Here is a 27530-nt window from a genome sequence, read left to right as displayed (position 1 = left end):
GACACAGAAGATTGGAAAAGAGTTTTGTTTGGAAATTGGATGCTTCAGACTACAGCAGTAGGGAGAGAAGTTTTCTGCAGTGTACCGTTGCCTTAATCTTAAATATGTTTTGTTTTGGTTTTAAGAAGACAAGCTCTTAAAATACACAGAATGTTTTACTAGAGATCTTAAAATGCTGCTTCTCTCAGAATAGGTTTTTAAGCCTCTTGAAGAAAAAATGAACGGCAAACTTTAATAACCAATGAGCCCAGTTCAGGAGTGTTCTGGCAGAGCAAGCAAGGGGAATATAAACTAGTGCCTCCCTGTTTTGGCAATGACATTTCTCTTCACTTTGTGCAAACTTCCTTACATTCTTCTCACAGTGGTGGTTATTGCACTTTTCCTAATGTGCAAATTCCTTATCCAAAACAATAAAATCTGAAGTGATACACAATTCATAAAGCTCCACCACCCCAAGTTTTGGAAAGCATCACCCTTTTGTTATATTCTCTGTTTGTTTTTTTAAAAGTATGCAGTTACCATGACAACTCTTGCCCACACTGGAAATCTGTTATTGGGAGTTTCTGATGTGGCTTTTATTTGCAAATGCTGCAAACACCACTGTTATTAAACAGACTGTTAATTATCCTTCCAGTCACTGACTGGGAAAACTGATGTGGTATTTGTTACAACTTTCTTATTCCAGGTAAGAGTGGTCATGCACAGCTCTATGCAGCAAAGTTTGCATGCTCACTACTTTAATGTATTGCTGTTTATACAGAGATGGGTTTTTTTGTTGTTGTTTTTTCCCTTACAACCTGAAGCTATGATTACTTGTTTAATTATTAAGGAACTAGGAAAAAAAAATAAAAAAATTGGGGGGGTTAATCACCTTCCCTTTTGTGAGACATTTAATCAGATTTTTTTTCTCATTTTGAGAGTGTTTTGGTTCTTTTTATAGAAATACTTATAATATGCTGTGCGGGTCTTTATTCATCTTTCTTATTATTATTAATTTTGGCCTTTAAGAAGATACCGTACTCTGTGCTCTGAATAAATAGTGACAATTAGGTCATGCATTTAGGATCCAAAATTTGTATTGTTCCTGTTAAAGGCTTGAAAATTTATCTTAAAGAAATTGTTGAATGCATTTCTAACAGTGTGCAGTAAAGCAGTCAGCTTCTATTACCAAAGGCTTTGTTACGATTTCATGATTCATGTTGCAAGATGACAGTAAGAGATGGCATGTGATAAGTGGGTGTTGTTTTTTTTATTTTCCATTTTAGGAATTTCCATGGGATGTAGATCATGCTACTGGACTGCATTTGGGTGAAGGATGAGTTCTGCACTTCTCATAGGAGTCTTCCAACACATTTTCTACATTACTTTGTAATAGTGTTATAAGTAAGCTTATGCGAAACAAACGGTATTAGATCATGAGTGAAGAAAAAAGCTTTGGTGTATCCCAGAAAATGTTGTCTCCTTCAAGAAGTACTAGCAGCTGCTCCTCCAAGCAGGGAAGTCGACAGGTAATACAAACTTTTTCAACCAAACTGGAGGCATTGCTAAGATTGGCTGTTACTTTTGCTCTTGAATATCAGTGAATCTCTTAAACTCTGTTTTCTGTCACTGGTTTGTTTTATTTCATCACTTCCCTGTTTTCCTTAATCTGTTTTGTTGTGGGTTTTTTGGTGGCAGCATCTTGTTTAGAGTCAAATGCAGTAAAACACATTACCAAATAGCAGGCAGTTACGAAACTGAAATGCTAACGGTGCCTTTGAATTTTTATCACGTTGTATGTATGGTTGGTTTCTTTATAGTGAAATATTGATTGGTTTGATCCTGAAATTCCAAATCTTCCCTGTGAGATACTACTTTTGTGGCAGAATATTGTGTAACTGCTCTGATTATTTCAAATTTCCAGGGAATATGTGCATACATGTGCGAAAGTGAATGCATTTTTTCCAAAACTTGCCATAGGGTCTTACTGACAATGAAAAAGTGCCTGGGAATGCCTGTGTATGGTGCTTCTTGGTGTAGAAGCATAGTTAAGAAAATAAGAATTTGTGTAACATGATGTGTCTGGATACCTAATGCAAAGGGTGCTTTGTTTTCTGCAGAGATGCCATTATTGATTAAACCTTACACTTTTAGAAGATGTACCTATGAGTGTTTGCACCTGACAAGCAAGGCTGCTGAAGACAGCTTTTGTTTGTGGGCAAGAAACATTGACCTTCAGCCACACTGAGAATTAAGCTTAAATACAAGATCCATGCTTGCAAAATCATGAGCAGTATGCGTAACATAAGCTTTTATTTGCACAGATGCTGACTTAGTGAACCTCTTGAAGCTGCCTCAGGTTGAAATTTTAATTGGAGCATCCCAATCCCCCAAAAGCTTTGGAGACCTCAGCTGTGTTTTGAATTAACACCTGCGTTTCTGAGACTTCTGGCCCTGTACATAGAATTGGCAAGGCAAATATCTCAACAATTTAAGCCTATTAAAGTGCTGTGCTTGTAGAAAATGCTATGCATTTCTAGTATACCGAGCAAATAAATCCCTGCTTTCAACATGCCTTTTTTGTTTTCCTGCAACATTATTTTTTATATCCTCGGTGTGAGATTATCTTTAAAAAGTGTAATTTAAAACATTTGGTATTGTCGATTTCAACAGTTCACGTCTATCAAGTGTTACCATGTAATATTTAAATAATGAGATTTACATGACCATGACTAAATCCACTGGTGTGTTACACAGCCAGTATAAGCAACCATACTTATACAGAAGCAATTTCTGCAAGAACCTTGCTTATTGCCATTTAACATGATCAAATCCATTGGTTGTCTCAGGGGTTTGATACTATTATTAGTGGGTCTCGTTTCTGATCCATTTTTTGTCCATCACCTGCCCTCTGTGGAGCAAAGGAAAAATTCAGTAAGGTTTAATGTTATCTTGTCAATTCCCAGTTTTTTAGTCCTTGATCCTCATACAAAAATGCAAGGTGTATCTGACCAAGGTGTGAGATGCAGCTTGGTGTTTTGTTTGTTTTCCTGGTGTGTCCATGCTCATTCGTTGTAGTCAGGCAGATGATAAATTGCCTTGTACACCTATTAGGCCAAGCAATAAGGCCAAGATATAAAGTAGATTACTCAATGTATTTGGAAGGGTGACAGAGTTCATATTTCCTTGTAATAATATAGGACATTGTGATAAGTAACACAATTTTTATAGATATTTCAGGATGAATCTTTTCATGGTCAGTTATTGCAATACCAAGTAAGTAATGATATAGTTCTGCATCTAGGAAAGCTACAAGTGTTGACTGATGGGTCCATATTTTCAGGGGGTGGTAATGATAGAGGGCAAGCCCACAAAAGTTGGGGAGTTTGTGTGACTTGTTACATGCTGAGTAATGATCACTAAGCAGGGCTAAAAGCTTTCCTTGCTTGATTTTCCTATATAGTTGTTCCTATGTAGTTTCCTACATTGTTTCAGAAATTGCATGTGCTTTTTAAGGTTCCACTGGTCTTTCTGATATTTTTACTTTTTAATAGGGACTTCTAATCTTTATAAGGAATACTTTAATACTTTCTCTGTTTCCTTCTTTACCAAGTGAAATAATTTTCTGGCTTGTCCTATAACTTTGCATCTGCTGAAGTGACCTAGAGGTATCCCTTCAAACTAGCAAAATTTAGGAAGAAAAAACTATTTTAAATTATGGTTTCTTTCAGCATTGTCAGTGTTTACGTGCACGGCTGTGTATTGTTGCTCCTTCCTTAAATCACTGGTGGTTTTGGTGTTTTTCACGTGACTATCTTTTCACTCTGAAGTTGTCTTGCAGGTTACAGAACAAAACAGTTATATGTTTTGCTGGGGAAAACAAATATTTAACTATCCTGTGCAGTGTATTCTCTGGATATTTACTTGAAAATTACTTTTGTGGGTAATTTTCCCTTATGTTTCTTTAATTTATTTTTTAATTATGTTTTGTGATAGTAGCATGTTTCAGTGAATGTTTTTTGTTACATATACTCTTCTGTGCTGCATGTGGAAAGCAGGACCTTTAGGTCCAACAGTCAGCAAGACTTACTCATCTGGACACAGCCGTGCTTTGGGTGAGAAACGGGTATCTTCCTACCTTTTCCTGCTCCCCAGAAGGATCCGGTCTTACAGATTATAAAGATCTTTACCTTGCTAGATAGGCTCTCTCTTTACTGGTATAAACTGTATAGTACATGTTATAAAATCCAAGTTGTCTGAGCAGTGGGGATGTTGAGATTTTGTCTCTTTGAGTGTCTTGTCTCTTTGCTCTCCGCTTCCCACAGAGGATTTCTTGTCACACATGATCAAGTAGTTTTGTTTGTATCATTAATTCCTTCTTTTCTCACTCCGCTTCTTGTATTGGTAAATTGGAGCTTCACTGTCAATCCCTATTAATATCCACCTACTCAGGGCTCACAAGACTGGGGATGAGTGATGCCACTGTCTGAGACTTAACTGTTTTGCCCTTTTCATCTGCATGTTAGTTTGAATGACAGCACTTTAGATGTTCCCTTAAGAAAACAGCAGCAATGTAAATTTCTAGAAGTCTGTTAAAATCCCCTAGTTTAAGAAGTACTGCAGATTTTTCTTGGGTTTTGGTGTTGTGTTTTGGTTTGATTTTTTTTTTCTTTGCAAAGCCCTAGTAGAAGAGTACAACATCATTCTGTTACAGGGAAGTGCTATGATTTTGATAGTTTCCTTCACCTTCCAGCTCCATGAAGGGCTTCTTATTCTTCCTTCAAACACTTGTGCCTCTCACAAGGACCTTCAGAGCTAGGCTTGTTGCTTGCAGGTTAATGACAGATCAGCCTGACAGGTGCTTTTATCTGTGCTGCTGATCTGACGCAGCAGTTCTTTAAATCTGATTAAGTAGAAAGAAACTCTGAAATGCACAGGAGAGGGGACCTGAATACTGAATTTGTTTTTCCCTCAAAAATAGTGGGATCTGAGTTTTGAGTCTCTCTAATTTCCTAGGCACAGGCTCTGTTGAAGGCACACACTAGCACCACATAATAAGCTACCTGAGATCAGGATACAGACTCCTTGTAGTCTGAGGCTGCGGTGCCCACTCAAGTTGATCCCTGTCGAGATGTAGACCAAAAGTAGACTCCTGTGATATAGAGGATGGGCTACTGTGCCAAAAAAAAGAGTTGTCTTAAGCAGGGCTGCAGGACTTGGAGAGACCTACTCCTTCCTTTGCTAAACTTTGTGCTCTTTTTCTGCCACATAGAACACATCTGAAGTGTGAACCAAAGACATTAGGTTCACCTTCACCTTGAAGCCCCAGGCAGGCTACTGCCATATGCCACTTCTCTGCATTTCTCTCTGTCCCTCTCCTTCAGTCATGGAAAGGGATCTCTTCCACAAAGCCACAACTCAGACTGTGTTTTGTGAGGAAGGAAAAATGGTGTTGATGTTCTTTACATTTAAATTGACCTGTAATCAAAGGAAGATGTATTGTGGTAGTTATTTTTAAGTTTAGTATGTTAACTAACTTAAAAAATAGATTCAGTAGAGAAAAGCTTTATGTCAGCTTTATGTTAAAAACCCTCATGCTCTGAAAAAGCGAATGAAATAATTTCCGCCAACTTTATGAACCGTAACAAATGCTTTAGTTGCAGCTGATGCCAACCCTTATCCTCCACAAAGCAGGTTTCTATTTTGGGTGCTTTAAGTATTTGGTACAACTGACTGCATTTTATATGGGAAGAAAGTCTGGCACTGTCATCTGTTTCATTCAGGGAGCCGCAAGTGCAAGCATTGTTCTGAAAGCCATTGGAATGTATTGCTTCATTCCTGCTCCTGAAATAATTCACCTTGAGGAGCTCTATGGTACAGATGCTGCAGAAAATGAGGAAGGTTTTAATTTGTTAAATAAAGAAAATTACTACAGTTGCCTAATGACAGACTTATTTCTGAAGACCAAAGTGTATGTTCTTTTTTTTCTCAGTCACAGAGCAGGTATAAGCCAAGTAGCAACTGCAGGGTGAATTTTCAGTGTTCATATGAAATGAGCACCTCTGGAGCTAAGAAAAGTAAAGAGTATGTTCCTTCCTCAGTCTCAAGAGAAATGTCTGCCTAGGAAGAAAATGCAGTATTGATCATTTAGTGCAGATATTGGCCCATAATAATACAAAACCTTTGGTAGTGTCATAACCTTAAGACACTACCAATCTGGACATCAGACTTATGCTAGAATTGCTAATGCCATTCAGTTAGAAGTTTTGGGGAGTTTTTTGGGGGTCTGGTTGGGTTTGTTGCTTGTTTTTTTATTTATTTGGGTTGTTTTGGGTTTTTTTTGTTGTTATTTTGCTGTTTTTTGTTTGTTTGTTTTTAATTTAGTGCTGTGTTTTGGGGTATCTCTTTCAGTTCCCTGTTGTGGTATCAGCAAAACGGATCACAGTCTGAATGCTACCATAGCTTTCAGGAAATCTTGTATCTCCAGTTTGATCCTTTGCTTTCAGACAGATGAGAACAGATGATAACTGACGATCTTGATTAATTTTCCTTCATTTTAGAGAGTAAGCAGTTTTCTTCCCCTTCTGCAGCTGCTCCCAGCAATAGCCAACTGATGCTTTTTCCTCATTAAATGAGATGTCAGATCTCTTGCAGAAGAAAATACTGATCAAGATCCTGCAGAGTTTGGGTCAAGAGTGAACAGATCCAAATCAAATTGCAGCAGCAGCATTTTGAAAAATGTGGGAGTTCGAGGATTCAGGTGGGAAAGGTTGGACTCTTCTGGACAGATGTATGTGGAAGAGGATCAGATGCTGTCACTGCAGTCTTGTACCATGCATACATCCAGCATGGCTCCCCCATGTCCTGCCAGCAAACCTGCTCCAGGGTGTGTCCCTCTCTCCACATGTCCACAGGTCCTTCCAGGAGCCTGCTCCAGTGCAGGCTTCCCACAGGGTCACAGCCTTTTTCAGGCATCCGCCTGCTCCAGCATGGGGTCCTTCATGGACTGCAAGTGGATATCTGCTCCACCACTAACCTCCGTGGGCTGGAAGAGGATAGCCTTCCTCACCATGGCTGCAGGGGAATCTCTGCTCTGGCATCTGGAGCACCTCCTCCCTCTCCTTCTTCATTGACCTCGGTGTCTGCAAAGTTATTTGTCTCACATATTCTCATTTCTCTCTCTGGCTACAGTTGTTGCACAGTTCTTTCCTCATTTTCTTAAATATCTTGTTCCAGAGGTGCTGCCACCATCACTGTTGGGCTCTGTCTTGGCCTGTGGTGGGTCTGTCTTGGAGCCAGCTGGCATTGGCTCAGTCAGGCAGGGAGAAGCTTCTAGCAGCTTCTCACAGAAGCCACCCCTGTAGCTCCCCTGCTACCCAAACCCTGCCACGCAAACCCAATACAGCACAATTAGCACTCTTGCAGATTTTTGTTTCGTTTTTGGTTTGAAGTTTTTTTTCAGTCAGCCAAGGCCTTTTTGAGAATACTGCCCTGTGAATCTTGCAAGGAGGACCACAAGTACCTGCCTACCTGATGTAGTTCTGTTTCCCCCAAAATGTTTCACACTAGGCTGCTTTTTTTTGTCATTATATTCTGTACATTAAAGTGTTCTTAGTATTTTTCAAATATATGGGGATGGTAATAGCACGTGCCATTTTCTGTCAACTGTTCATAATTCTAGATCGGTCAACTCCTATGGTAGCTGGCAATAATTAATTCATTAGATCTCTGATAGAAGTGTTGAAACTCATGTTACATTGTCATTAGCCAGTGTTCCATAAATAAGAACTGTAAAAATACTATGAGATTTAGTCTCTTCTCTGTTATGTTGTTTCAGGGTCTTTAATTTAAAGAGATTCTAACAGCAAAAAAGAGAGATCTTCTTTTAATTAGAGGTGATCTGAATGAAGAGTGGTTTTTATTTTTCTTGTACTCTCTCTTTTTGTAATGTTCCTCATAGTACTTGAGTTACTTCCCTGGCTTTTAAAGTTTATTTTATTTATTTTATTTTGTTTTATTTCTTTTACTTTAAGATGATGCAGTTCATATCAAACAAAATCTTGAGTTACTCAATATGGGAAAAAGAATGTTGTAGGAATGGTCTTCATTTGCAGTGTCTTTTATTTCTGCTTCATAACCTACAAAACATCCTTTTAGCATGAAACGTTTCTGCTTGTGATGGCAGAAGATTTTTAATGCTGCATTTTGACTGTGTGTATTTATGTATAGAAAAAGATACATATAAAATACATATAAAATTCTGCTAAGCACATACATTCAATGAAAGATATTGTCATAAAAGTAGTTTAGTTTGTAGTTTAGTTAGTATTGTCTCTATGAAAATAAAAAAAATCTTATCTCTTGGGAGATACATAACAAAGTGTAAAGATGGATCTAGGGTTAGATTTCAACTTGTTTTACTTAAAGCCTTTTATCCACTTGAATCTCTCAAAAATGCTGTTCTTTGGAAGAAAGAAGATTTAGATCTGGATTTTCTGTTTAAGCAGGACAGCTGGGAAATTGTAGAAGGACTCCGGGGAGCGATGAATTGTACCCAGGAGCCACAAAAGCAGGAGGGCTGCTTGCTGAAAAAGAGGAAATGGCCTTTGAAGGGCTGGCACAAGGTAGGAAAAGAATGTGTATCTGAAAGACTGATACCATGTGAATGGGACATGCTTGGTGTGGTTTTGTGGCAAAAGGTGACTTAAGAGCAGAGAGTGTTCTCCAAAGAAATATGGGGAGGGGTTGTAGTGTGGTTTTGTTTGTTTGAGGGGTTTTATGGGTGTTGTTTTTGTTTGGTTGTTTGGTTTTTAACTCTGACTTTCTGATTACAGAGATACTTCTTTTTGGACAGAGGGATTTTGAAGTATGCTAAATGCCAAGCTGATGTAAGTGATCTGAAACCCTTCAAGGCCTTTATGAGATACTAACACTATTTTATATAAAAAAAAAAAACACAATAATTACATATTTTTGGCAATGGGAAATAAAATTTCAGCAGTTCTGAACAGTAGGTTTAAGAGGGGAAAATAGTGGTTTCAGCACTATTCATCTATTTTTTTGCTTTATTCTTGAGTTATTGTGGTTTTTTTCTTTTTCTTTTTTGCAGATAGAGAGAGGGAAGCTTCATGGCTGTATTGATGTTGGACTTTCTGTCATGTCTGTAAAGAAATCAACAAAATGTATAGATTTGGACACAGAAGAGCAGATATACCACCTGAAGGTAGGTCTTCAAGATTCTTGTATTCTCACTCCCAAAATAACAACATTAGCTGTGTATGGTGGATACCCTAATTTTTTTTAGTACTAGGAGGATTGTTAGTTACACTAATAATTTATTTTTTAGTATTAGCAGATTAGTTTACACTTTGTAATTTGAGAGGCCTTATTGAGCTGTTCCAGTGTTAGTAACTGTTCTACATAGAAATCTCAAGGATGTTGCACGTCAAGCAGCATTCCTTTCACCCAGCACTTTTTTTCAAGAAAGGGTGTGCACTTTGTTGCATGAGTACTTTTCTTCTCAGTAGTTGCCTCTTGCTCTATGTCTTATCTATAGGAAGTATTTTCCAAAGTCAAATACGTAGATTTATCTATCCTTGTGGAATAAGTTGTATTAAAATATATCGCCAACATCAGTTTTTTATTTGTGATTAGTTTAACCTTGACTAAACCTTAAAAATGGCAATGAAGAAATGACAAATCAAGTATTTGTTTATTTGTATTGGTTGTTGTGGGTTTTTTTTTTCCATCTGGAGGTTGCTAAGTATAGGGTTCTGCACTGGAAGTCATAACTATAATAACTGACTTTATCATGTGATTAATTTTCTGTCACGCTTAAGCTTATACAGTATGTGATTTAGTAGGAGCATCATTTGAAAAAAATTCCTGATACTTTTCCAATAAAGTTCAGCCAAGCTAGTTGGCCAGTGAGCACAAAATACCTTTGTTTCCTTGTTATTGATTTTAAATGTGGATGTTATAAAGCCTGAAATTTTGTGTAGGTGAAATCTCAGGAGCTGTTTGATGAATGGGTTGCAAAACTTCGGCATCACAGGATGTACCGGCAGAACGAAATCTCCATGTTTCCTCATGATGTCAATAATCTTTTCTTCCCTGTCTCTGCAACTGCCGACTCTGCCCCTGGTTTCTTTGATTCCACTCCCAGTAGAAAGGTAACAGTTATGATTTATAAATAATGAGATTTCATCAGAGTTTAAATTGGTCTGATTTGTGTTTATTAAGTAAAGACCATAATGGAAGCTTATTGGTGGGGTTTAAGTTATGATACAAAATGTCAACAGGAAAATTATATTATTTACTCCCAAGTGGTTTTATCTATGATGCTCTTCAGTTTTATAATATTGTCTCATTGTTTTAATGCTGTAAATTGCATTTTCATGATGACTTTTAAAACTGGATATTGAGTTAGAAACCTCATAATATTTGAGACAAAAATCAGTATTTGTCTGATACTTGCTAGTGAATATTACTCTGGATTACAGAATTACTAGATTTTTTTTTTCCCCTTTAGCATTTTTTCATTTGTTCTTTAGCTAATAAAAACTTTTATTTTACATTAATTAATCTGTGTATACCTGTGGAGTACATAGGAATTATCCAAGAGGTAGAAGAATTATTCAAACTAATCCAAGGAAATTGTTGTAGATGGGCATGGGGTCCAGATGGGTCCAGTCAGCAGTGTACGTCTCTTTAGATAAAGTCTGTGACTGTGAGTTTCATAAATGACCTGACAGGTGCACAGTCCAACACCTTAACTGACTGCCTTGATGCAGTAGCATGGAAAAGTGATTGTGTTCTATGCCTGAAAACAAACCTCTGTGCCTTCACTAGTGTGCACGTTGACTGGCTGAGGTTCACCCAAAGAAGCTCTTCTGATTCAGTCTAGAACCCCTGACCTCTTTTGAGAATATTGTTTTTTAGCAATACTGTGTCACTTACTATAACTGAAATGTCTCTCTGTCAGCTCCAGAAGTGTCTCCTAAGGTTTTCTTTCCCCTGGCTGTATTGCCACATGATCTGAGTGGGCTTCTTCTCCAGTGCCTGCATTTCACCACTTTGATAGGACTATCCTGGAACTGATTATGAATTCTACCAAACACAAACGTGTCTGAAGAGCTTTTTGCTAGTGATGTCTGAATGGAAGGAGATCTGTGCCAGCAGGCAGCTGCAAGAACAGTAACCCTGCAGTAATGGGGCTGTTCTGCAAAGAGCTGTCTGCATGCTTTCCAAGGTGCCAGCACCTCCTTGGCTCTGACAGCCCACTCTTCTGAGGCTCTGTCTGCAAGGAAATGCCAGACCTCTTGTGGCCATTTAGGTCTTTCTCCCAAACACAACAGAGGTAGAGGGGGAGAAGAGTATCAAGGGCAAAGGTGAAACATTGCAAATCCCGTGGTATCTCTGTGCTGGTGTTCTCAATAATAATAATAATCATAATTAAAAAAAAAAAATGCATGTGACCAGCATGTCTAAAGTCTATGCTCACTGTCAGGAAACTATGTCTTCTTTGGCATGAAAGACTGTAATTCACTTCAAATTTATTAATCCAGATTTGCACTGCAAAGAAGCCCTACTTATTTTCATGTGAAAAATAGAAGGGGATAGCTCTTAAGCTGCAGTTAATCACCTTAGCTCTGATGAAGCTAAATGGAAGTCTGCCAATTTACACATCCCTAGCTTCATATTAGTCAATATCAATCCAGCAGTTAGCTTAGTTGGAGAAAAATGTATGGAGTGAACTTTGCATTGAATTTTATTTGCTTTTAGAAGCACCTGATCAGTTTTCACATCTGTTTTTGTTGTTGTTGGGAGGTAGATTTATGTATCTATGTGTGTTTATGGGGAATGCTTGGATTCTGAAGCTTAGTCATGCTGATCTAAAGCCAACCTACGCTAACTGAAGTTATATAAACTCCCTCTTGCCCATTTCTTGGTAATGCCTGTGTCCTTCTTCCCTCCTGCCTGTGCCCCTCCTATATACTAATTCTGGAAAACTTGGTTATATGAGATAGATTTCTGAAGAGATAATTAAGTGGGATTTGTTCACAAAATGCCAATACATGCTCGTTTAAATTCATTTTACTTGTGATTTTAAAGGTACTGGGATTGTTACTTGGGCATGCATATATAGATAACTAAAGCTCATACAGGTTTATGTAGCAGTAAAATACCTCAGCTACATAGTTTAAAAAGAAGTGTGCTTATGGATGCTTACTGCTATTGCACACTGATTATATAAATTGACCTAGTCCTGAATGACATCACATGGATAGTGCATTTTATTTTAATTTGCAACTCAGGTTGGAGCATATAATGTAAATTTTAAAAGACCAATTGAGAAAATGGCAGCCGACCAAGATGTAGATGATGTTTCCTATTGATAGATTTAAAACTAGTACTACTTGAGTTTTGATACAAGCTGAGCTAGAGATAATGAAGTTTGTAAAGTGTATGCTTTAGAGAAGAGCCAAACAACTTAGTCAGCTTTTTTCTTAGCCACCGAAGTGGTCATGAATTGGTGCTTAAGATGAAGCATTTTAAAACTGGTTTTAAATAATATTTTGAAAAGCATGTGATTTGTGCTACTTCCTGATATAGATACTATCAAAGATGAAAAGTTTAGCAAGGTCTAAAAATAATTAGGCTTTTGAATGGCTATTATTTGTAGTGACATTACAGAAGAAAACCCTGTTCTAGGCCACAATCAACTGGTAGTACTAATGGGTAGAAATTTCTTCCCATTGGAAATTACTTAATGGTACTGCTCAATTTCCTCTTACACAGAATTTCCAGCATCTCTTGATGTGTCTGATAGTCAGAAAGGCTGAAAATAAGTTTGAAAAGGGTTAATGAGACATTTTGAAAGGGTAGTATTTACCCAGATGAATTGTATATCACACATGTATTAAGGCCTGTCAAGCCAAATCCATGCTGAAGTCATACAACCTTGAGTAAAAACTTTAAATAACATCTAATGAATTTTGTTTTCTTCACTGAAAAATAGCTTTAACAAAAATGTGCATGTTACATTTAAGTTTTTTGAGGGGCTTCTTTGAGGAACGTGGAGAAGGAACATAATGTCCAACTTGGCTTCTGTGGCTTCTATTAAAGTGACTTAATTGATGCAGAACTTTGCCTTTCCTCAAGATTTAATTGTCAGCAATTTTTTATGGATCATTTAGTGTTTTCACTGCTCATGGACAGCCAGTACATTAGGGATCCTGACATTATGCTCAAGAATCCTACTTCATATGCTTCTTCTCCATATTATTGATGTCTTCAGTCCTTGTCCCTGATCATAGACTTCAGCAATTGGCTGTCAAATTTTGTAGATACAGCAATAAAATATTGTTTGTTAATTTTTCACTTCTTCTTCTTCTTTGGAACAGGCAAGCAGCTTGACCAAACAGAATTCATTGTCAGCTGGAGGTAACTTGTCATTTTCCTTTTCGAGTAATGAGTCCAGGATTTCATCTTGGCTACAGTCTTCTGAAGACATGGAAAAATGCTCAAGAGGTAATGATAGATGAAGGAAGTTGGAAGTAGCCTAATTCCCCTAGTTTTTCTTGACAACTAGAGTACTACACCATATGCAGTTTTTACAGTTAGAGTTTTCTCTGAAACCAGGAGGAACAGGGTGGCTGATGATTAACTGGCTATTCACTTGTTTTCAAAAGGACTAGTGATTTTAACTACAATCCAAATAAGACTTACCTACACAGATAAAATCTTCAGTGTGTCTGCTACTTTAGGGCAACTGAAACTACTCTCTTATTCAAAACAGACCTCTCCAACTGTCACACATATTTACTGGAAATGAACCAGCTGTTACAGAGCATGGATGTTCTCCACAGGACATATTCAGCACCCGCTATAAATGCTATGCAGGTTTGTTGTGCAATTCCAAAAAGCAACCCCTAATCCTAAATGATCTTGGTATATCTTCTAAGCTTTGCTGGTTTTATGCCAATCTGTTATTATTTTTTCCCTGTATGTTGTTAAAAGGTTGGACCTTTTGAAAGCCCAAAGAAGGAAAAGAGAACACACAGGAGGTGGCGATCCAGAGTTGTTGGGAAGGAGGCTAAAGCAATGTTACAGGTAGCTTCAGTCCTCTCAGTTCCCATCTTACTCCAAATCTTAGTTTTTCATCACTTCTTGGTGGAACCAGTTTAGGAAATAAGAATCCTTTCAAGTAGTATTTTGTGCTAGTTCATTTTAAGTGGTAATATATCAGACAACAGACAAATATGTTGGCATTGATATCTGCAATAGGATCTGTGCTGTTACCTTCAGGAGACTGGCCGTGGTTTTTTACCCATGTTTTTGATCTGCTTCCAATTTTGGTGATTGTGGGGTTAATTTTTTTCATCAGTACATATTTTTCCAGATTCTCCAGATAGTTTTATACACATTTGCATCCAGAGGCCAAGTGATTAGATATAAGTGGGGGAAAATTGTATAGCATGTGCTACAGCTCCCAATGGGTGTGTTTCTTGGACTTCTGCCCAATCTCCAATTATGGTATCTTGGGCAAAGCTGTATCTATGGTTTCACTTGCCAAGTGTCACTGATTAAAAGCCTATTGGTAAATGACAGTAGTTTTCCCATTTTTGGTGTCTCCAACATGTAACCCAGGTGGCTACAATAAAATAAAATTTTCTTTACATTTGTAAAAACATCACAAGTTACTATCCTCTTTTTATAGGTGCCTTCTGTATTTTCTGCCCCTATGAGACTGCATGCTTCCAATCCTAACTTATCTACAATAGATTTTGTAGAGGAGAAAAATTATTCAGATGGCTCTGAAACAACATCAGAATTTACTAAACTGCAAGAGGACTTATTGCACATTGCACATAAAGGTAAATTAAATTGTGTTTCATGTGTGGTTTTATATAATCAGAGTTTAAATAATGATGTGACTTCTGCGAATGCTTTCTGTTCAATGTTTAGAAAATGCAGAAAACACCCTCCCTTCCTTTAATATCCCTTGTGGAAGAGCAAATGTTGAGATCCTGAGTAATTTGAAAGAAGTAGCTGCATCATCACATTTTTTAATTTTTTATTTAATGAAGGACATCCTTTTGTTTTCTGTTCTGAAAATGTTGATGGCCATTTTTTTTTCCCAAAAGTTAAAAATACTAAAATCAATTGCTATAAACATAGCAGATTTATACTCTTTTGTGTTTGCATGCATATATGTGTATATGAACACATGTATGTTTGTATATTCAGTGTGCTTGACTGGATTTCAGAGTCAACATTTGCTGGTGATGCAAGGGTTGCTATGGCAGTAACCTATTTTTAGTGAATAAAGAGAAGTAAAATCGTGTAAAGCAGCCAGAGGGGCAGCCTGACTAGAAATGTTTCTCCACAAAATAATTTTTCATTAACGGTGTTTTGCTCCATCACCCTTGCACCAGAAACATTTTTATTGTTCCAGTGGTCCTGCTGAGTAAAGCATGGAAGCATTTATATCTGAAAGACTTTTGGGAGAATTTGCTTTGTCCCCTTTTGCACAAGATGGTGGTTGATGTTATCAATATGTATTCTTTGCTGGGATTTCCCTGCTAGTGCTGATGTATCTTGATTCTGCTATGTAAGAAATGTAATAAGCTTTATAAAGTCAATTATAGTCAAAACTGTTGTGTGTTTTCCAAAAAGAGAAAAGAAGTGGGGGTGGAGTGCAGAAGAAAAAGTTGCTAGTAAGTGGAGTAAAGAAATCGCCTACTCAAGATCATCTTACCTGAAATGTCCATGTTGGAAATTTCTGTTAGATTGACCCATGCATTGAGGGGACAATTGACTTGCCACTGTTCAATACAGTAGCATTTTATTAAGAGTATGAAGAATTTTTTTCCAAAGTTGCTTTAAATTATGCCCTTTCCAAAAAAAGGTAGTGAAGACAACCTTTTCTTTAGCTTTTCATACAAATCAAAGAAAATGTAACATGAGTACTTTATTATGAAATGATTCTTAAAATTTAAGTTAGTATCAAACTTACTAAATTGCGTTTAAGGTCACTAAAGATTCTGGTCACGTCATCCACATCTGAAAGGCTAACATAAAATAGTGGATGCTCTTCTTTTCCACACTGTGATACCGTTAAGGATTTCTTCAGATTACAGTCTGAAAATTAGCTTTGGTAATGGTTTGCAATGTTGAAATATAAATTAAGAATATTTTCTCATAAGAATAAACTAGGTTATATCAAATACTCAATTCAGCTTAACTCTGAGTGGATGATTGAAAGAGAGAGATATCAGAGATTTCTTGTTCTTTGTTCTTTATAGCTCCATTTCCCTGTAAAGGGATACATTTTTGCATTGACAGTTCTCATTACTGTATTACAAGGCTTGATTAGGCCCTCAGAAATCCTCTAATTCTCCAGTTAGATAAATGTTGTAATCCTGCATAAACAAATACTACTTGAATAAATTTGTATTGTTGTGACTAAAGAAAAGATTAAATGTCTTAAAAGTAGCAAAATAAGGAAAGTGCATTTCTCCTTTAAAAATCTAGTGATTTTAAAATTGCATGACCTTTGTCTGATTTGAATGTTTCAGGCTGGTGATGCTGGCTCAGGAAGGAGTAGAAGTAGCAGCATAACATGCACAGCATTCAGGATCTGACTCTTTGAGTCACTAAATCATCTAACAAGCTGAAATTTCCTTATCCCAAAAAGAAATAACAAAACTCAACACCACAGTTGACTTGCGTTAAAGGCGTGTGGAATAGAGTTATGACCATCTGAAGATTCAAGCTAATTGGGGAACAAAAGCAAGTGAAGAGCAGATGTGGTTAGTTAGCTTTGTTGCCATCTGTCACAAATTATCAGAGTAATTTTGACTGTGGTTAGTATAGTCAACGTGGTAGCATTCACCATAAACTTTTGTCCTACTAAAAAAATCTACCTTATAACCTTGATTAATATTACTTGGTTTTAGTAACCCACCCTGGATCTCTTAACCTAAATTCTTGTTTCTGTCACCATAAATGATGTTTTATTGAAGTTTTACATAACTGGCACGTATACAATTGGTAGCTGTTTTTAACTGTCGCTTTTTACAAAATGGTTCTAGTTTACTTCACCCTGAGGTCAGCTTTCAGCACCATATCTACAGAGAGAGAAAAGGTGAAGCAGATGCTGGAGCATGATGCATCCTCATCTCCCTCTGCACAAATAGTTGGCTTGAAGAATGCCTTAACATCCGTAAGTGAAATGCTGAAGTTCAGCAAGCTTCATTGCCATCACATCATATTTTTAAATTTTATAGTAGTTAATTTCTGTTTCTTTAATGTCTATTTTGTGCTAGAATTTGCAGTATTGAATCAGTAAATTTTTTTATATGGTGTTTTTCAAAGATTTTTTCCTGAATGCTAATGGCATTGTGAAATCACTTAAGTTTAATAGCTTGATTTAGATATATAGTATAATCTGTATAATTTGATATTAAGAATTAGAGGGCTACTCTGTGATGATGAATCTGCTTCCTCTCAAAACATACACTGTTTTATCACTCAGTTCTGGTAGGTTGCAGGTTTTCTTTTATTTTTCTTTTCCTAAACAGCACTCAAGTATTCACTGAATGACTTGGCATAAAATAAAAGTGAGAGTGGCTGAAAGCACTCAGCTCTCCCTTCTAATGCACTCAAGCTTCATCATGCTGCACCAAGACTCTGCAAAGCAAATTCAAGTACAACTTGTTTATATTGACTTCCAACCTTGATTTTCTGTTAGGCTTCTGTTAGGCAGAGTTCTAAATTTCAAAAGACTGTACTCTTTAAAAGCTGGTGTTTTTTGTTGGTGTGCTTTTTGTGATTAGTTCAGACCAGAACTTTCAAGTCAGGCATGTTTGAACGTGCCAACCACACAGTGATCTGATTTCAGAGCAACAAGTGTCATCATTTCTGTGGCCATTAAATTTCAGTGTTTGTTGCAAATTCCTAATCAGAAGTGAGGAAGACTCCCTGTAATTGATAAATATGATATAGGTAATCTTAGGATTATGTCAATATGAAAACTTGCATTGCTTTACAAAAGCTGCATATGGTTTTAGATTTTTTAAGTGTATAATATGCCTCTTTGCCTAGACCTTTAGGGGCTGTGATGTCTTCATAGTATTTTACTCACTGACTTGCATTTTTTTGGTTTGGGCTTTCAGATGTTGCACTTGTCATATCTGAATAGGTGACTTTTATTTTCCAAGTATTATTTGCTTACCATTTAATATAAAAACATGTTTTAAGATTTATGAACACAGCATGAAAATATTTTTCTTAGCAATGAAATTCTGGTGTTCATCTTCATCCTCTAAATATATTTTGAATGTCATGCTTTTAGATCCTATCTTAATAAGCCTTTTGTAGCCCATCCAGAAGCCATCTGTGAATCCTGGCACTTTCAGCAGAGGTTAGCACCTGTGAGACCTACTCTTAGCCCGCAGATCTGTAAAGCCATGATACCAGCAGAAATTTTCTCACCCTGTACAGCAGAGATCCTGTAAGAGAAATGAATAAGCCTCCTTTGAAGATGTGTGGAAGCACAGATATGATAAACTTGACATATTTCCAAGACTTCCTTGCAAGAGAGTCCTGTGTTGATGACTTAATGTTTGTTTTTGTTCATTTCAGTTTTTTTTTCTGTACATGAGGAACAAAAAATCAGACTCACAGGTTGAAAGCTATAAAACATAAGCCTGTTTTGCTCTCATAAGCCTGGCAGGGGAAGAAAGGTGAACAGATTTGAAGTGGGTAAAACACTGCAAAATTAGCATCTCTGCTTCTGGTTCCCTCATTAAGAAAGTATCCTTGAGCCACATACAGTCTAATAAAAGCAAATATAGAATGGGGAAAAGTAAGATATTTTTCTTTGGAAGGGAGGAAGAAGACAATAGAAGGAAGAAAACAATATAAGGAAGAAAACACTTTGGAGCAAACAATGAAAATTGGGAGATGCTATTATGGGAAAGCTGTGTAAATTCTGTTTTGCACTTACCTGATGTTGTGGGTATAACCTAATGGTGTCTGCTTGAACGCTGGACACAGAAGTGACAGATGCACTTATGGCAAATTCAGACCTCAGATATGTAATGCCAGGAATTACTTTCTTCCCTCCATCAACACTTTGAGCTTACTGTCTTTTCTGCCCTCAAGACTATTTCCAACAAAAATTACCATTGAAATCAGAAGCATCTGTGGGACAAAGTGGATGTATAAACAGCAGGGTTCTTCACATCCTCATGTTGATTTAGATCACTAAAATGAGCAGTATGTCTTCAGTAATTGTTCCAAAATTAGTAACCCAATCTTTTTTTATTTATTTTTTTTCCCCCCAGAAATATTTTCAATGCAGGCAGGGTTGCACTCTCTTCTTGCAACTCTGCTCTGACTGACACCTGTCCATCAGATGCACCCAGCATGAGTAAATAACATGTAACAAATATGAGTTTGCATTAGAGGCTTTTATTTTTATCATTGCCATTATCAGCTGCTAGGACACAAATTGTATCTGTTCATGTCTGAGTTTGTTTCTTTCTCTGTCAGTAGGAGGCAAAGGGTGATGGAAGAATCAAACATATTTGGATGTGACAAGAGTCAGAATTAATTATGAGAGAGGCTAGGTTGGAGATAGGGGTGAGGGAAGGGAGCTTGAAAAGAAAGAAGATCCACAGAATTGATTTATAACTCATTCAAGCAGCTTGCAAAACCTGGTAACTTGAAATATCCCTGCCATCTTTGGCTTTTTTTTCCCCATACTGAACAAAAATAGTTCTAACTTGAGAGTTAAGGAATGAAGTTTGAAGCATTTATAACAAAAGATTTGCTGAACCCGTAAAAAAAATCATGTGGACATGGTGTTTTATACTGCATTTTAAATACTCTTCACTCTTCTTGACACAACAAAGCCATGTTCAAGTTAGTTGAGAGAACTTTATATCCCAAATATTTTTGTTAAATATTCCAGGCATTAGCACAAAACACAGATCTTAAAGACCGGTTACGCAGAATACATGCCGAATCTATGATCCTTGATTCAGCATCTAATGCAAAATCAAGTCCAGATTTGGTGAAGGTGGGTATGGATTTCCTCTTTCAGTGATGTCTGTTTCTCAAGCCCCTACATCTAAACAGTGCTGCGTAGCTGCCTTTGTGTCCTGTTCTTATCTTCCCTGTGGTGTTTTGTGCTAGTAAAATGAGTCTGCTTTTGTGGTTGAGTAGTTTCTGATGATGTGTTGTGTAGTGTTTGATTTCCAAGACTTTCCTTGTGAGCAGTTTTCCAGAACACACTTTCATTACTTTTTTGGTACTGCTTCCTGGTGTTCTCCTTCATGTCCTGCACGCTTCCCGTTCAGCATGAACAGAGCCGCTGCCTTGTTACCCTCATGCTGTTTCTCTCTCCCTTACTCCCTTGTTCAATTTCTAGTTCTGTTGTCTTTTCGGTTGCCTGTCTAAACACTGTTATCCCAGAACACTGGCTACTGTTGAGGTTTAGAACAGCTTTTGGACATTTCCATGAAAGGATCAAATAAATGAGATATACGAGAGCCCTTTCAGCCATTTAGTTTTCTTTGTGGAAACCTGGGGAGTCTTCTACATATCCAGTTAGCCAGTTTGAGAAGGACTGATGTTCAGACAGTTTTTTGCCTTGCTGTAGAATGCATGTGAATGTGGTGTATTTACAGGTCACGGGACCTAGGTGTTACTGGTGTCTTATTTCTGGTGGATTTTCCTAAGTGTTAACTCATACAGAATCTTCTGCTGTGCTTGTAGTATTAAACTTGAGTGGATGTAACATCAGGGGATTTATATAACTTATTATTTCCTTTTATTTCTAAAGACAGTTTAGTCACTCCATCTGTACACTTCTGGTTTAGTTCTGTTTTAGCAGAGCTGTGTTTTGGTCATATTTAGCTCTTTGCTTGGTTTTGGGTTTTTTTGGTTATTTGTTTTTTGTTTAGTTGGTTTTTTTTTTGTTGTGGTTTGGTTTTGGGTTTTGTTGTTGTCATTGTTTTTTTGGGGGTGGATTTTTTTTTCTTTATGGTAGTTGGTCATTCTCATGCCTTTTGCTTTTAATCCCACGAGAATTTGAACAGCGTTTAAACTGCTTTCCAGACAAGCATTACTGCATTGCTTTTTAATTTCAGGAGTTCTTTATTTTCTTATGTAGTGGAGGTCCTTGCAATGACAATGGGTTATTTCTGCAACTATGCATTATATAGATATTATATATATACACACACACAGACACACACCAAAAATAGCTTTTAAAAGGTCCTTTAGAGGTTTCATTCACAAATTCCCTCTAGCATGGCTTGGGATGAAACTTAAGGATGAAATAACTTATACTAGAGAAGTTTCATTTTCTGAGGACTGTGATAGCATAGTGCGCTGTGAGGAATACAGGGCCACTGCACAGAACTTGTCTCTAAATGATTCAACAGCTGCTGTGACAGACCTGTGAAAATTGAAGTGGTATAAACTAGTATCTCAAGTCTTTCCATAAGGTAAAGGTTTGGTTTTTCTCTTGGGCAGTAATTTATCATGTCAGAGTGGGAAGATGAAAGAAGACAATGTGAAACTTGCATGTGATAGGTAGAAAATACTTCTTTTCCAAGCCTTTCCAGCTCACTGTCTTTCTCAGCCTCAAAATACAGTATTGGAAACAATCCCAGTAGCAATTATTATTTTTTTTTTACTTGTATACTAGTGTCACTGCCTTCCTACTGAAGAGGCAATGTTAAGGTTTCCTCTTTTCTTGATGCTTCAAGTATATATATATTTAAAAAACAAGTCTTGTATGATCTCATGTCACCATTATCTGTAGTAAAATGTACCATCAGAAAAGCTTTGAAAGAAGATTTGTCAGTTTGATTGTAGACTTGTCATATTGTTCATTACCTTGTTCTGAAAGGAAAACTCTACAACTCCTACAATATTTTGATAAGGCAGTAATTGTTACAAGTTAGTAAAGCATCTCATGCAGAAAAACTTGAAAGCAGCTAATACACTCCTTTGGGCCGGCTGGTCCTTTTCTTTGGTGTTGGTGGAGTTAATCAGGGAAAGCAGTAGTGCACAATGTTCTTTGACGTTTTTACTGCAGCCACAGAATTAACCAAGCCTTGCTGGTCTCCCCACCTTTGCTAGGCCACCTTTTGGAACTCTGCTTATGCCAAGGATCAGTAGAGCTTCCATGGGAGGAGTTACTAAGATCTCTGTGGCAGTCAAATATCATTGCAGCAGCAAAAACAGTGTCGTTTCGTGGCTTTGATAATATGTTGGGTTTGCTTAATACAGCTATCTCAGGTGTGGAGATGAAGGAAGGCTTTCCAAAGCAAAGCATAGAAAATTATCTAGTGAAGAAAGAGAGTTAGGAAAGCATTACTATTTTACAGAAAGCAACTTTGCCCCTCTAAATTCTGCATGCCACTGCACTGCAGCCTTGGCATTAATAGCAAGGCTTAGGTGGAAAAGACTAATTAATTTGCTAAGATCAGAAGAGAATGTGATATAAAGGGATGAGAATTTTGTTCTTTTGGGAGCTTTTTGATTATATACTTGTGTATATCTGGTTAAATCACTCAAATATCAAAGCGTTTTTACTTTTGTTTGTTTGTTTTGAGGAAAAAGTACATGCAGTGCCAGAACTAAATTACCAAATATTACCCTTTTTTTTTCCTTTTCCCTTTGGTCTGTAATACTTTGGTTTTAAATCCCTCCTTGAAACACAAAGTACCTTTCACTAAATTGGAGAGGAGCATGTGCCATCTTCTCCCAGCATTTTACAGCCCTTTAACTTAAGTGACTGGAATTGCATGCAGGAGTGCTGTTTGGGGTACCTCTCCTCTCAAAACTTTTTATTTCTTTTAAACAGGAAAATGCAAGAGAAGAAGGCAGAGGTCTGGTTCACCAGGTCTCCAACGAAAGCAGACTGTCTATAGCTGACTCTCTCACAGAATTTTTTGATGCACAGGAAGTCCTACTGTCTGCTAGCTCTTCAGAAAATGAGGTCTGAGCATAAAGATTGACATTCTGATGTGCTTTCTTACCTGCTTCTTGACACGTAGTCTTTTTGAGTGCTAATTTCACATCAGATGGCTGCCAGAAAAATGAAAACTTTCAAAACACGTAGAAATTAATATGCTGCATATATTTATTTATTGTCATTATCTCTTCACTTCAAACTGAAACGAGTGTGGAAGATTCTTATGTGCACACTGAGGCAAATGGTCATTAGGCAGCTAGTATGCAGATACTGCCTGTATTGTACTTTCTGCCTTGAGTCGTCATACAGGTGCTTAAGAAATTGTTATCACAGAAATATATATTCATACCTGCCCTTGAGGTACTTGTAGGTATCTTGTGGCTGATATTGTGCATACTGAAACTAAATAGCTCATTTTGTCATCTCTCTCAGACTCCATAAAAACCTTGGCTTTTGATATAAAGAAAGCCTTCTTCTCTGTGGGGCCAAGAAGGTGAAGCATGTTTACAGTAAAAGCATTGGGGAATTTTCAATGATGGTGATGTCTCCCAAACTCAATTGTGTCTTGTTAGGACTTCTTAGTACTTCCCTGTAATATCAAAATACAGCCTAAACAGTTCAAATGTATTAGAACAATAATTGCAGCAGAAAATAAGAATTTTCATGTGCATATGGGGTTATTTTAATGAGTGATGTATCTTGCTTATTTCCACACCCCACACTCAGGTATCAGATGATGACTCGTATGTAAGTGATATCAGTGATAATGTCTCAGAAGATAACCTAAGCAATGACATGGAGAATGAAAGACACACTTTAGGTAAGTTCAGTGGGTTTTTTTACACCACGTTTTGAGAATTTCTTTGTTTCTTTTTGTTTGGGTTTGTTTTTTTTTCCCTTCTCTCTCTACAAGTAATTGCATATAACAGGTTTTGACACAAAAATAATCTGTGCTTTTTCTCCTATAGCCTCAGATTACTTTTGAACACTACATTCTGGCTAATCTGTTTTACAGAGCCCAAGCACCATTGATTAAGCAGAATGCTGGTTCTCTGTCAGCACAGAAACACCTATTTTCTTGGCTTCTTTGGTGCAACTCCCACTCCTTTTAATTTCCTATAATGGCCACAGGATTTTTCAAAGTAGCAAGGCCTAACTGATTTCTTATTTTTCAAAAAGTAATTTTCTTCTTGTCACTTCATTTTTCAGTCTACAACTTAACAACTGCATTCAGAGTTCTGTTGTCTTTAGCAGAACTTGATGTTTAAAGGAACATGAGAACAATTGCACACTGGCACATCTGGTGTATGAACAAGATTTCTTTCTTGCATGTTTTAATCATGATAGTCTTGTTAGTACATATGCTTATTTAACCACCTTTCTAATTAGAGACAGAATACAAAAATGAGGGAGAAGAATTGATCATAATAAACTAATTGGCTTGGTGCCTTCAACTTCTTTCAGCTAACCACAATGTGCTTCCCACTCCAACAATATATTTTTGTCTTCAAAACTGCTGAACAGTGATTTTTGCTAGCAGCTGTTTCCTGGTCATCTTTGAGGACCGGTGGATCCCTATGAAATTGAGTAGTTTGAAATGCCTGGACTTCTGTTGTATTCTGTAGCTGTTCAAAAGAGAAGTTTTTTTGTGGTTTGTTTGTTTGTTTGTTTGTTTTGTTTGTCTTGTTTTGTTTTTGTGTGTGTGGGTGTTTGTTTGTTTGTTTTATTTGAAAGATAGGAAGGAATTCAGATTGATTTAACTCATGATCTGGACCTTAGAAAACTGTACTAGTGTGGCTGTTCATCTTCTTGTAACAGGGACTATCACTGAAACTCCTCTGTATTAGCAGCACTTCCACATGCTTCTGGTACCTGCTATTTCTGTGCTTTGGGCAGCCTGCCACTCTCATAAATAGCAAACTGGATGTCTTTTCCCTACAGGGCTTTAGCTGAACCATAAATTTTGGGATTATGATAAAATCCTCTGGCCACTGTAATGTACAGGGTCAGACCAGATGGTGATAATAGTCCAGTCTGGCCTGAAAAGTCATTGAGTCTAGCTGGAGGTGAGATGTCTTAATCTCCGTCAGTATTGGCTATTTGTCACAGATTTTTTCTTATGGGGGGAGAGGGCTCTCAAAGGACATAGCCAAATACAAATTCAGAGAGCTCTTTTGAATGAAGAAACATTTTTAGCATTTGCCTCTTTCCTCTCCAGATATCCCATAATTCCTGATATATCTAAGGGAACATCCTTCTTTTTGGCTTCTTCTGATATTAAATAAATTCTTCCAAGAGTGAAGTATATGACCTGACCTCTTAACAGTGTAACTGTTTCAGGTAGATTTTTTTTATTCATAGAGCTCATGCCATTTTTATGCAAAAAGAAAAGGCAGTGAATTGTAAATAGTTTACCAGACCTTGTTACGGTTACTCGATTATATGAGATACTAGGAATTATAGTTTGTGAGTGGCAGAAAAGACAGCAACTTCTTGCTCAAAACTTTGAGGCTGCTGATTATGCTTGAAAACCTCTATCTGAGGCATGAGTTAGCAGAAGTTAGCCCTTATGGTTATCTGCACTTTGTCACTGTTGGAAGCACTGCTGATACCTTGCTCAAGTCAGTGGACCAGCAGAGGAAATGGTGATTGAAATCGTGCACTCAAGGGCAGTGATTCCTTGGGCATGTGCAGTACAGGGATGATCGTGCTCCCCAGTGTTGTTTAAGTCATCCAAGACAAAGCTGTAGGAGGAAAGCCAGATGAGGGGTTGACAGGTTGGGACTGTACCTGAATGTCTCCAAATGGTAACAGATTCTAGGGCAGGAGCTTCCTAGGTCCTTCTAAGGATGTGAAAAGATAAAATATCTTCTTGTAGTGGCAACTGTATTCCTCTCTGAAATGAGATTGATGTACAGCTAAGCACTGTTAAGTCTACTTGCAGAAGCTTGTTGCTCTGTTTTGTACTGCCACAAAATATTTCATGGCACACTTAGAACTATTTATCCTGTTCCAAATGCTTTGACATAGTAACACAGACATGTATTCATGTCAAGGACTCTGGACACAAGTCCTTTTTCATCTTCAGCCAATCCATAGCTCCACAGTTGCTTCAGCTTTTCCACTTATCCACCAACATATGGGACTACCTCTAACATCACTAGAATTTTTTAAATACTAAGCACTCTGGGGAGCACTGTGAAGAAGCCTGCACGTAAATCTGTGGCGCAGTAAATTCCCCTGGTAGGAGTATTAAAAAAAGCAGGAAAAGAAAGGTAGGAGTTGTTATTATGCTTGCATCTGTAAGTTACACCTTGCCTTCTGAGAAGCATCAGCTTAATTGAAGCTCTGTCAAGGAAGGAGGTTTTATGTCACTTAAACAGATAGGAATCTATCTCTGTTACAAATAAAAGAGATACAATATTTACTCTTTCAGATTCAAAGGGAAGCTTGAGCCTTTCTTATAGCTTTTAAGGGAAAACAAAGTAATATTTTATACATCTTTTGTACCTGGTATTTACCTCAGTTAACATACAAAAATTAAAATATTTTTCTTTATTTTATCATTTTATATCAGGCTATCTTCAAACCACAAGTGAAATACTTGAATGAATTGTAAGGGTGGAAGGAAGTCAGAAGAAAAGATGGTTGCATTTTAATGTATGTTTGCAAAGGGAATGAAACTAAGGAAACAGTGAATTGACTTTTTCTGCCACTTCCTTCCTTTTCAGACTGTATTTCTGAAAGTGGAATTAGATGCAATTCTAAACGGAGAACATGTTTACCAGCTCCATGTCCTAATACGAGTAACATCAGCCTATGGAATATCCTGAGAAATAACATAGGAAAGGATCTCTCCAAAGTGGCCATGCCTGTTGAATTAAATGAGCCGCTCAACACCCTTCAGCGTCTCTGCGAGGAGCTGGAGTACAGTGAACTACTAGATAAAGCAGCACATACACCTAACCCCTTTGAACGGATGGTAAATATGTCATTCCAAATACTTAGTAGCATTCAATAGAATTAGCATAGAGTGAATGTAAAAACAATCTGCCAAATAAGTGATGTTATCCTCCATTTTTCTTTTTCTCCCAGCTGAGAGAGGCAGCTCTCTCCACATACTTACATACATGCTATTTTTGACTCTTCTGCATAATTTCTGTTGCTTTGTCAGGAAGTCTCTCTCCTCAAGTACCTTGCTGTTCTACAAGGTTAAATAAAGAAGTAGTTTAGTTATGTTTTTCAGCTCTTGCTCTGTAAGATTAAAAACATACAGCAAAAAAGGAGGAGGGTTTGAACTAGTATAGTTCCCTCTTAAGTATGAAAGCTATGATTTATCTTTTTTTAAGTGTGTCTAATCTGGTAACACATTTATGCATAGAGGAAGATGGATCTTCCAGCCCTACACTACTGTGATATCGTTATATCAACTAAATTATCTTCATGTGTTTTATTAACTGGTTTTGTGAAGTTTTGGGATTGATCCAAAATGTTCTGGATCTCAGAGCTGCCCAGAGAAGCTGTGACCGCCCTATCCCTGAAAGTGTTC

At 37.3% G+C, this 27530-nt stretch overlaps 1 protein-coding gene across 6 annotated transcripts in view; it reads left to right on the top strand.

Annotated features, from left to right (window-relative positions):
• The window catches only part of OSBPL3 (oxysterol binding protein like 3), an 84082-nt gene that overhangs the window by 37642 nt on the left and 18910 nt on the right, over positions 1-27530 (top strand). For 3 of the 6 annotated variants that reach the window (XM_051610413.1, XM_051610412.1, XM_051610415.1), the window contains 14 exons: positions 1266-1508; positions 8484-8603; positions 8814-8867; positions 9089-9202; positions 9981-10151; positions 13386-13512; positions 13781-13884; positions 14002-14094; positions 14702-14858; positions 17079-17209; positions 19964-20071; positions 22871-23005; positions 23708-23801; positions 26713-26963. In XM_051610413.1, coding sequence (XP_051466373.1) covers positions 1416-1508; positions 8484-8603; positions 8814-8867; positions 9089-9202; positions 9981-10151; positions 13386-13512; positions 13781-13884; positions 14002-14094; positions 14702-14858; positions 17079-17209; positions 19964-20071; positions 22871-23005; positions 23708-23801; positions 26713-26963 — 1752 coding nt within the window. In that variant the 5' untranslated portion in view covers positions 1266-1415. The remainder of the gene's footprint in view (positions 1-1265; positions 1509-8483; positions 8604-8813; positions 8868-9088; positions 9203-9980; positions 10152-13385; positions 13513-13780; positions 13885-14001; positions 14095-14701; positions 14859-17078; positions 17210-19963; positions 20072-22870; positions 23006-23707; positions 23802-26712; positions 26964-27530) is intronic. The other 3 variants (XM_051610416.1, XM_051610418.1, XM_051610417.1) reach the window with 3 other exon arrangements.

The sequence above is a fragment of the Apus apus genome, chromosome 2 (assembly GCF_020740795.1).
Source record: "Apus apus isolate bApuApu2 chromosome 2, bApuApu2.pri.cur, whole genome shotgun sequence".
Taxonomy (NCBI): Eukaryota; Metazoa; Chordata; class Aves; order Apodiformes; family Apodidae; genus Apus; species Apus apus.
Note: the sequence above shows the minus strand (reverse complement) of the source record. Positions and strands in the feature narration are given on the sequence as shown.